This window comes from Nanorana parkeri, unplaced genomic scaffold, assembly GCF_000935625.1.
Source record: "Nanorana parkeri isolate BGI_ZX_2015 unplaced genomic scaffold, ASM93562v1 scaffold3, whole genome shotgun sequence".
NCBI classification, from domain to species: domain Eukaryota; kingdom Metazoa; phylum Chordata; class Amphibia; order Anura; family Dicroglossidae; genus Nanorana; species Nanorana parkeri.
The window spans coordinates 5,938,956-5,950,332 of NW_017306271.1; the positions used below are offsets into that span (position 1 = coordinate 5,938,956).

Sequence of the window (11,377 nt, forward strand, 5' to 3'; positions counted from 1 at the left end):
GGGGGGGGCAGCAGCCCCTATCTTAATTTTGGTTGACCCCGGTCTGCCTGACATCATGTGTCTGGGTCTCAGCTGCCATGAAACCCAGATACAGCATTCAAAACCCGGACTGTCCGGGTGAATCCCGGACAGGTGGCAACCCTACCAGAAGCCCAAAAAGGGAAATCGGGTCCTGTCCCTATGACTGAATAAACAGATGTAATCCACCAAGACAACATAAAGTCTGCAGGAGAAGGGTTCTTGTTTTTAATAGACAAGAGTTTGTGTTTGAGGACCATTCCTTTATACGACATGGAATGAAGCACAGGCCTGCTTTCCCTAGGATTTTCTGCAAATATTTTAAAAATTGTTTTAAAGAATAAAGACTTACCCCTGAGTGCAGTCCCATTGGCTGCCAGAATCATTTGATCAGCTATAGTCTTTGTCTTGGAATAATAATCCAGCTGCTAAACAAACACATTAAACTTTTTAGATGGATATACAGGGTAAAAGTTTACATTCAGTATGAGTACAGCACTGGCTTCTTGAAACAGAAGAAAATGAGGATGTGTACATACCCGCATTGATATGATCATCACTCTGCTCGCTTTACTTATCAGCAAATGTTTGGATGACAGCACTGTGCACCACAGCAGAGCATGACTCGCATCTAGTGCTGCCATTGCCACTGCTAGTATGAGTCTTAGTGTCAAGGGATTTGATATATTTGTAGTAAATGTATTTAAAAATATATTTAATATTTTTTTCAAGTATTACCGCTGTTTTAAATAATGTTTTTTGTTATATTTGCATTGGGTTTAGTTTTAAAAATACTTCACAGAATTTAAAAAAAAAAAATTTCAGCACCTAGACGAAAATGAGCACTTAACCCTTGCAGTGCGGGGGTAGCCCACTGCAAGGGTTAAGAAAAAAGGTGCCCAGAGTTCTGCTTTAATGTATTGTATTGTAGGATATCTCTTTTCTGTTTTACTCCCTCACCATGAACTGACTGATTATCTTTAACAATATAATCAGAAAGTGGAAATACTTTTGCACTAATTAGTTTGTACTGCAAGGCTGTCTAGCACAGTGAGGCTCTTACAATGTGCTTTTAACATTTTTAGGTATAAATCTTAAATGTAAGATCAATGTATTATAAAGATATTAGAGACTAAAGAAGACCCTCTGTGTCACCAACAAGCTCTCACCATGATGCAAGCTCTAGCGCTGTCTGGTCTTTTCCAAACCTGTTGGATGGTGCAGATGCTGTGCTGCAGACTGACACCAGAGAGTGACCCTCGGGATTGCCCAGGTGGTGAAAGTCGACAAATCAGACAAGGCCAGAACAAAGTACCATATAATTACAGAGACTCTGTCACCAACTTAAAAAAGCTGCAGGTAAAATCACAGAAAAATCGAATATTTTAAATACTTACTTGTAACGTTTTTTCTTTCCACATATAATTTTTTATTGACTTGCAATGTGCCTCTAAACTGCTCCAAAAAGTGTCAGTTCCCTAGCATGGCTCCCGGTCTCCTTACATGTCATAATCCTCTCTTCTTCTCCATCTAATTACTTTCTGTGCTGGCCAAGCTCCTGCACCCCTCCCCTCACCCTCATTTATGTAGCAGCTGGGGAAGGAGCAGAGGGGGGATACTATAGAGCAGGGGTGGGCAACTCCAGCCCTCCAGCTGTGCTTCAACTACAAATCCCCACATGCTTCTGCCTCTGGGATTCATGCCTGTACCTGTCAGTCTTGCAATGCCTCATGGGACTTGTAGTTCCACACAGTGGCGTAACAACCGGGGGGGCGGGGGGGGGCACTTGCCCAGCCCCGGGTGCCCATAACTCTGGTTACGCCACTGGTTCCACAACAGCTGGAGGGCTGGAGTTGCCTACCCCTGCTATACAGTGTAATTTGAGTGAGTGAGTCTGCTGGGGCTGCTGACATCACATCCAAGATGGCAGTGCCTATCAGCAGTCTCAGCGCTTTTGGATGTCTACACAAGGGAGGCTTTTACATGCCTAAAAAATGTTACATGCACATATTCCTAAACAAAGATTGTTGTTGACATGAATGGTATGGTGACAAGTTCTTTTTAAGCAGAGGCAAAGTCAGGACAGGCTGAAAGTCAGGGATAGTGATGGGCATGGGCTTGGCCAGGCTCAAACTTAGTTTACTAGTTTGTATTGAGATTGTAGTCACAGGGGCGAGTTTGGAGTGGTGGCTACTTTACAACACAGGGACCATGGGGCACAAAAGCAGCCACCCTCCAGAAGGAAGGACAGTGTCAGCACCAATTCAGTGATGATTGGAAGATCTAAAGCCGAGTGATACACAAATAAGATACATTGTTGTTAATATTTAAGGTGCTTGAATGCATTTCTAAGATTTAACTCCTCAGTTTAGTGTCACTTTAAGCTCTTTTGATTGAAGCCAGTTGTGCAGCTGCAATGTGACCACACCTTAGGGCTAGTTCACACCAAGCACGTTCCAGGAGCAGAGCAGTTACAGAACGGATCAAAACTGCGTCCAATGTATTCCAATGGTATTTTGGGCTCTAGTTCACACCGCAGCGTTCAGTTCCAGAGCATGTAAAAAAACTGCAGCAAGCCCTATTTTACCTGCTCTGGAACGCATTCAAACCACATGCAAATGCACTGGAACGCACTGAAAGCCCATTTTAAACTACAAAAAAAGTTTTTGTTTGCAAAAACGGCCCTGAGCGTGTCAAAAACGCGGCAAAACACTCTGCACTGCGTCTGGTCTGCATTTGGTGTGTACAAGCCCTTAGTACTGAATATAATACAGCAGATGGTGTGGGCACACACCTAGACACAGCACATTGAACACTCCAGGAGTACATCAGGAGATACCTGGATGCAGGGTGTTCATAGCGTGTGTCTGTTATATGTTAAATAAACTGGCATTTTATCTAAGGCAAATTTAGAACAGTAATAAATGTAATATAGTCTACAGAATATGGTATGATAAATAGAAAAGAAATAGCAAGAAATATTGTATTTTTTACTTTCACATTCCTTTCTTACATGCTCCCTCCGGAGGCAGCTTTACCTTTTCAGGTGGATAGTACGCTGTTGTTTCCTCATCACCTTCTTCTATGTAATTTCCTCCAAATACCACATTTACTGTACTGGTGTAAATTAATCTAGGAATGTTTCTTGCTACACACACTGCAAACAAAAACAGAAAAATGCCAGATTCTTTAATAACTTTGTCATTACTTAGGATAGTGAAGTAGTACATATTGTTTCTTTTTTCGAGACAAAAAATGATTATGTCTGGCAATATTGTCTTGTAAAGATGTTTATTTCTTAAAAGAGAACTATGAGGTAAGAGTTTTTCCCCGTAGTTCTCTTTAGGGTCACGGGAGGACATATACTAACCTCCTTCCGTGACCCAAAGCTCAGTATATCGCGGGCTGTTGCCCACGATATACTGAGAGCACCGCAGCCGGGACGGATCCCGATAATACTGTTGTGATCCACCCAGCTGTGTGAGTGACAGCTGGCTCTGCCTATCTAGAGGCAGAGCCAGCTGTGCCCACCCCCTCACCTGTTCGCTCCTCCACTCAGCGCTAGAGGATGGGAGAGGGGAGGGGGGAATCCCAGCGGGGAGCGGTGACTGACTGTCACTGGTCACTGCAGGGAGATGATCGGGAAGTGAGCGGATCAGTTGCAAGTTTCTGCTCATTTCCCAATCAATAGAGCCGACCTGTGACAGCTTCTTTTCCCTAGGTGGCCATACACTGTGCGAATTTCGGCTGGTTCTTAAGGAACCGGCTGAAATTCGCACAGTGGGTGCCTCTACCAGCACCCTTTCTGCCAGTATTCCTTAATCAGCTGATCGAAAGAGCCGGTCGGAAAATCTTCATACGAACAGAGTCGGCAGCCAATAAGCTTTTTGTATTCTGGCCACTGTCAGAATACAGAAGAAACAGCAGGGATTCCTCAATCAAAGCGCTTGTAGCGTTGATGGAGGAATCGGCTCTATTTTGTTCGTTCAGCCGGCGAGTTGACCGAAAAAAATAGAGCAGTGTATGGCCAACTTTAGACAGCAGGTGTGGCAACAAGTGGAGAGCATAGTGTTAGATTAGTAGATTTAGATGGACTTTTCACACTAGCAAAGTGAGTAACCAATGAAAGCCTAACTCCGGCTAACACTTTTTAAACAGTTACAGAAACATGTTTTTCTTTCCTTTTGGGGTTAAGGTTTTAACTAAATGAATAAAAGCTCACGGCACCCCTGTCAGTGTTAAATGTTAGAGGGCCTCAACCCTCTAACTTCCATTTTTGCTGGACAGCTTGGTCTGTTAAAGGAAGTTCAAAAAATAACTTACTGTCTAGACCCACAGGTAATAAAGTTATGTTACAGGGGAGACTCACAGCGTCTGCTGTGTTAATGCTATTGACAAACTGCATCTTATATGTCATGTTTGATTATACCCGTAGTTCCACTTTACGTGTTTCACAATTCTCTTCCTTTCCAAAACTGAGGCTCACTGCATGATTTTCAAAATAAGCCCACAGTCTTATCACTCATATAGTTTTACTGTAACATTGCTAAAACAAATTTGCTTACCATCAATAACAACTTGTGTCCCTCCTATATTTATGGACTCAATTTGTCCCTTCTGGAGCTAAAAAAGAAATGAGAAACTATAACTCAGGTTCAAAATGCACCATTATTGTTATTTCTGGGACGCTTTGGTGAGCTACAGATGTGCAGAAATTTGTCGGCACCCTTTCAGCTTAGAATGACTTCCCTGCAGTAAGAAAAAACATAAAAAAGCCAAACTAGAATTTGCTAAAATACAAGCCCCAATGCTGATGAGACAAAACTGGATCTTTTTTACAAGTCAAGTAAGCTTTATGTTCACAGATGAAAAATGGAACATTAAAAAAGAACACCATACCTACCATAGGTATCCTATCCTAACATGAAGGAGGCTCAGTTAGGTTTTGGGTGTGCTTTACTGCATTTGGCAAGGGTTGCCATGAATCTGTGCAGGACACAGTGAAATAAAAAGCTATTAAAGTGACATTAAACCCTCAGATTTTTTAACATAAAACAATAGTGAAATGTGTGCCTTACTGTAATCCATGGTAGTTTCCCTTCTCTTTGCTGCTCTTCCTTTTAAATCTGTATCTGTTCTCATGCTGGGCAGAACTTCTGGTTTGCAGCAGACTGCCCTGTCTCTGGAATGGATACATGGTGTCTGTGTGTAGGTTTGCAACCTGAGCCAGCACTACAGGAAGAGGCACTCAGCCGCAAATGGGAAGTTCTCCCCCAGCATGAGAAGACATGAGGATTTAAAAGGAAGAGCAGCAAAGAGAAGGGAAACAACCAGGGATTACAGTAAGGCACACATTACAGTATTGTTTTATGTTAAAAAATCTGAGGGTTTAATGTCACTTTAAGGAATTCTGGAGCCAAATGTACTGCAAAAAGTATTGTGAAGTGGCCTTCTGTGAGTCCTGATCTGAATCAACATCTATGGAAAAAGCTAAAAATGCAGTCTGGGGTAGGAACCCCTTCAGACCTGAGACAGCTGGAGCAGTTATCTCAAGAAGAGTGGACCAGACTACCTGTTGGCAGGTTCAGAAGTCTCACTGAGTGCTATAGAAATCGCTTGTTTGCAGTGAATGCCGTTAAATGTTGTGCAACAAAATATTAGGTTAGAGTTCCTGTCAGAAAGCCAGGACCAGAGGGCGAGTTTCGCCGTTCGCGCATGCGCCTGTTGTGGACCATAGGGCCATAATAGGTGCGGCATTGTTGCGTGGACGTGCGCGCGTTTGTGCGCGACGTGCGCGGGTTCGTGCGCACGTGCGTACGGGCACGCGCCGACGTGTTAAGTGAACAATTGGCACCAACTGGGCTATAAAGGCTGGGTACTGATATCCTCCATTGCTGTCTGCTCGTCAGCTTTCTGTGGTTCGTTCCTGATTCCTGTTTTTGACCCGGCTTGGACATTCTCTATTTGTGCTCTCTCCTAGTTGACCTCGGCTTGTTCCTGACCCTGATTTTGCCTACTCCTTTGTACTGCGTTGCCTGCTCATTGATGACCTCGGTTTGCTTGACCATCCCTCTGCTTTGTGATTCTGTTTCCAGGTCCTGTCAGCTCATTGGTTCCAAAGCCTGCTCAATCCTCCTTGAAGCATCTCATCCTGCTTCCTACCTGGATCCACACATTGCAGCTCACAGCGGAAACAGGCTAACCAGCCTCTGGCACCCTTGCCCCTCTGCGCCCTGGTGCCCCTGTAACCAATCCAGGTGCTCCAGGACCGGAGCAGTGAGAGAGGCCGCCTTCATCAACTCAGACTCCCCGAAGGTACGTGACAGTTCCCATAATTTTTGTCTGTGCCATTTTAATTTTTTTTATTATTTAAAAATATTCTGATGAATCCAAAGTTTAAAAAAAAGTCTAATTTAATATGGAATAAACAGTGATGGTCAATTACTTTTGTCAGTATCACGTTATTTCAGAGAAAATTGTGGGTTTTTCTTTTCTTGCGAGATGGTACCAACAAATTTGTCCACATCTGTATGTTAGTATGTGATAAAAACAAAGAACTCAAATACACAAACCCATTAAAAGAAAAAACAAAAGTTTGAAAGAAACAGTTGCAGGGTCGTTCATCCCACAGAGCTGATCTCAATATGACTTCTGCAACTAACATTAGGGAAAGCATGTAAAAAATTATGTCTTGCGAGGCAGTCAGCGGGGATAGTGGTGTCCACTGTCAACTGCCCCGTTACGCAATTTACTGTATCTATGCCATGCGTATTTGTCTCACATCTGTGTTTACGGTGGCTGCGTCCACCACCTGAATATTGGTTACGAGCTAGTGTGGGCTCTTTGTGATCCTTATTTGTTCTGCTTAATAAAATAATTTATTTTAAAAAATGATGTCTTTTCACTGTCTTTGGGGCATACTGAATAGTTGTACTCAATATGGTGTGAATTATAATGTAATAAAGTGGGGATGCATGTCGCAGCAAAAAATTAAACAACTTCTTTCAGTAAGTGAAAGATCGCAAAATAAAAAAGCAAAAAAGTAATATTACACAAAATACAAAGATAAAAATAACTAACACTCTAGCACTTTATACATAAAACATTCTAGCAGTGCTCCCACAAAAATTATTCTTCAGTCTCTTGATAATTGTAATTGATGTGGATCACTCCTAATTGAAGTTTCCAGTCTTTATATAAATACATTTCCTCACTCCTGTTGGAGTGATAATAACTACCACTCACCTGCTGATATCCTGACATTCCAAATGATGCGGCATGAAACACACAGTCCACCCCTTCACAGGCTTTGTAGAGGGAGTCATAATTCCTTATATCACCCTGCAAAACCAACATGGTACATTAGAATGTTTTCTGAATGGCTTTAACAGGTCACACATTCGTTTCAGTTTTAGGGACTGCTCTGTAATTATATAGGTTCAGGTTAACGGATGAGTTTCTAAGGTTTAGGGTTAGTGTTAGAAGGTGCATTGACATTAAAGCCCAATTGTATTCACATAGATAGATAAACCTTCATTTTTATAGTCTTATCTTTACTTTTTGGTTACAGTAGTTGTGTGAGATGTAGAACTATGACTGTGCAGTCCAATAAGGCACCAGAGTAAAGCTGGTCATACACCAGTAGAATTCAGTTTGAAACCGCTCATTTTCACAAAGTTTGTTTGATTTTTTTTGATGGTTAGTGGGGTCTGATCAACGTTCATTTTTTGACCTTAGTAACAAGGAAAATCAAAGAAGCAGAATGGAAAATATTTCTTGTTTCTTACCTAAAGGAATAAAATTCTAACCATGAATGTGACTTTCGTTCAGGAAATATCATACATATTGTAATGCGCTTGTGCTAGGCAAAAAAGAAACCTGTTTAATGCATATGGAATTCCATTCAAGAACAGGTTTGGGCGAGAATTTAAAAAACCTTCAAACAAAATTAGTTGACTCAGTGATGGCAAGATCAAATGCTCTGACAAATGATTTCAAAGGAGCGTTCAAATGAAAATGATTTTGAAGTATTGGCCAGCTTTAGACCCAGTGCACTTAGTAATCAGCACTCAATAACAGACCTGGTCAGACACACCCCCTCTCCTCTTCTGCAATACAAGTCAGTGGACGGCCACTTTGGATGAGGGTTGTGGCTATTACTCGGCTATGCCAACACAGAGGACTGAAGTGAGAGCAGCAGGAAACAGCAAGTGAGAAAAATAAATCAGTCATAACTTTAACATGCAGGGGTATATAGGTGAAAAGGTGTGATACTTCAATTGGGATTTAAGGGTCAATAAGTTACTATTACTTTTTTATAGTGTGATATATCTTCTGGTGTGATAGGCAGCATAAGTTATTTGTTCTGAAAAATGTGTGTGCTGCCATTTTTGAAGCTGAAACACTAGTACTAAGAACAAAATGCTGATGTGCAATAATTAATGTGTGGTAACATGTGCTGTTTTGCACGTTAATGTGCGTAACATTAGGGCAACTAATTCATTGTGAATGGGCTGCCAAAGCACACCACCCAATCAAAATCGGACATGACTCATTCTTTCAAACGCAGTGCACCACAATGTGCTGTGGCGTGCTGCAGTGTCGGTGCATTGCACCTGCCACTGTTTGTTGCAGTGCAGGTTCCAACTACTGTCTTAGTGCATTGGGGTGCCTTTCAAAATAAATTACACCACAAAGCACTGCGGTTCCCACGTTGCTGTGCATTGCCATAATGCATGGTAAAAAGTATATTTTACTTTTTATTACCCCAATTTCTAAGTTCCAACCAGATAAAAAATACCAGTTGATGCAATGATGTACTGTATCAGTTAAAGATATATATATACTGTATATATATATATATAATTTTTTTTGTTTTTTTGTTTGTTAATGCCACCTATTGTAAGCGTCTGAATTTGTCTTCATTTTAGCCCACTGTGAACCTCTGTAGAGACAGACGCTGTGCTGTACCGAAACAGATTCCACACAATGCATATGTGCCTACTGAGAACATGCTGGCAGGTTAAGAGAACATAGTGAGCACAGGGATGATTTCATTAGTATGCTGCTTCTCCTTCATTATCCAGTGTGTACTTAACTGCTTGTCCAAAGTTTAGCTTTTATCAGTTGCTGGAATTACTTAGCATTCTAGAAATCTCTGTGACTAACACATTTTCCATTTTACCTGTATAAAGGTAGAGCGGCTTTGTACTTCCCAGTCTGGTTTGTGCAAATCAAACAATATAACATAGTATGCCAGCTTCATTAGGGCAGATCCAAGGTTGTGTCCCAGATATCCAGCACCTCCCGTCACCAACACCTTTGTAACTTCCCAAGTGCCAGGATGTGCACTTGGTATACAGGGAGGCACTCTGCCCTTGTGTGGCACCACACCATTTGATCTGATAGTCCTGAATGGTATAGAATTTCTGAGACATTCCGCACAGATTGCTTCCTTCTCAATGTTGTTTCTCAGGTCTTCCAGCTCACTCCCGATTCTCGTTTCCCTCATGATGACTCAAGAAAGATGCCGTTAACCCAAGCTCTGTGGATGAAAGAATCACACATAACAATAGCTATATGCAAAACATAAAGATCTAATACATTTATTTCAGCCAGAAGCATTTTAGAGCTTAAGTGTAAATCTCTTAAAGTGAATCTCAGCCAAAGAACAAAAATTTAATACATTGCAGATTACCAGACCTTAGCTGTGGTGGCTGCATTCATTTCAGGGGTGTCCTGAGGCCGAGTGTCACTTGGAGCGGATACCAGGTGACAACCCGCCGTGGCATCATCTTGCATGCGTGTGACATCACGCGCGTGCGCAATTACGTCATCATGCATGCGCGGCCATCTTGGTGATACCTGCCGGCGACCATCTTGGTGATGGATGCCGGCAGAGAGAGGAGGGGACGTTCACCCGGAGGGATAAGGTATGCCACCGGGTCCCCTCATCATTCCTACAACTGTCGGGCTCTCAATCCATGACCAAGTGCCCGACTTTTCAGAGGGGGTGACTATCAGTCATTTTGGTGTCACCCCCCAATGGTGTCACCCGGGTGTGAGCTGCACCCCCCTTGTGAGGCCACTGATTCATTTTCTTGTTTTCAGGCTTTTTTTCTTAATTTTCACCTGTTGATCTTGCCAGTAACACACTTCCTGTCCTTTGGAATAAGTAACAACATTCACTCACTGTACTGTGTCTGTGGAGTTGTCACCCTAGGCTGCTTGCCTTTGATTTAGACTACAGAATGCATTCTGCTCTCCTCATCTTCATAACTTAGGGAGGAGGTGTTCTTTAGTCCAGATAAATTAATGGGGCAAGGCTGATAACTCTGCTTGGGGTTTCAGTGCAGCAGAGGCATAGCACACAGGACGTTGAGAGTTTGCTGGATTTCTGGCAGGATCAACAGTTTTTTTTTTGCACTTGCAGTGTTTTTACAGAGTCAAGACATGGGTCAATGTGCATGTATTGGACAGATTTGCTGACTATGTTTTTTTTTTTATTTTGCCTTGACTTACACTTTAACAGCTTTATATCTACTTGAAGTCTGTTAGAATTATCAACTCTTCATGGCTACCTTCACTCTAGTTGCAGTGAGAGTTATAAGGACATAAGTAGTCCCTGGCAATAATATGCATTTTTTTAATATGTCTTGTTGGGATTTCTACTGTAGTATATAAGACGTTTCATTCAATTAAGGCTGATCTCTGGACTCCTCCTGTCACCCTAACAAACTCTAACTAAATGCGGGCATTACAAAAACAAACAAAAACAACTTCTCTTCTCTACAGTCATATATCACATATGATGATCCAGTCCCAACCAAGTCTTCTCTCTTGTGCTGTTTACATTAGGTGGTGTCACATCGCTGCCTGCATGATGTGGGTACTTCCTATTGGCTGTCCAGAGGAAGAATGCTCTCAAGATCCAGAAGGAATCTCTAAATTTTTGCCCAGAAAGGAGCTTGGAAAGTATATATGACAGAATATATGTGTACCCAAAAGTATCTGTTATAGCAAACTATAGTGTATGTATAATGAGCAAATATTTTTATGTTTTGTTATCATTTTTATCTAAAATATATTTACCTAAACTTAAGAACAAAAATGTCATATGTTTGCAGCTTACCAGTCCTCAGATGTGGTGGCTGCATTCGTTTTCCTTTTTTTTTCAGGCTTTTATTCTATGATTGTTACATGATGATCGTGCCAATAACACACTTCCTTCCTAGGAGGAGCCATATTGTTACGCTAGGATAGGAACACCTCCCCTCTCCTCGTCTCCATAGCATTACTGGTGGTATTCTGTAGTTTACAGATATGAACTGGGCAGGGCTGACACCACTGCAGGGAGCAC

The 11,377-nt window shown here is 41.9% G+C and overlaps 1 protein-coding gene across 1 annotated transcript in view; it reads right to left on the reverse strand.

Annotated features, from left to right (window-relative positions):
• Nucleotides 1-9,529, reverse strand: part of SDR42E2 (short chain dehydrogenase/reductase family 42E, member 2) — a 27,830-nt gene extending 18,301 nt beyond the window's left edge. Inside the window, exons 1-5 of the mRNA XM_018565771.1 lie at nt 9,203-9,529; nt 7,264-7,359; nt 4,584-4,641; nt 3,057-3,175; nt 371-446 (exon numbers count right to left, since the gene is read on the reverse strand). Of these exons, the coding sequence (XP_018421273.1) occupies nt 371-446; nt 3,057-3,175; nt 4,584-4,641; nt 7,264-7,359; nt 9,203-9,529 (676 nt within the window). The remainder of the gene's footprint in view (nt 1-370; nt 447-3,056; nt 3,176-4,583; nt 4,642-7,263; nt 7,360-9,202) is intronic.
• Nucleotides 9,530-11,377: the final 1,848 nt, after the last annotated feature.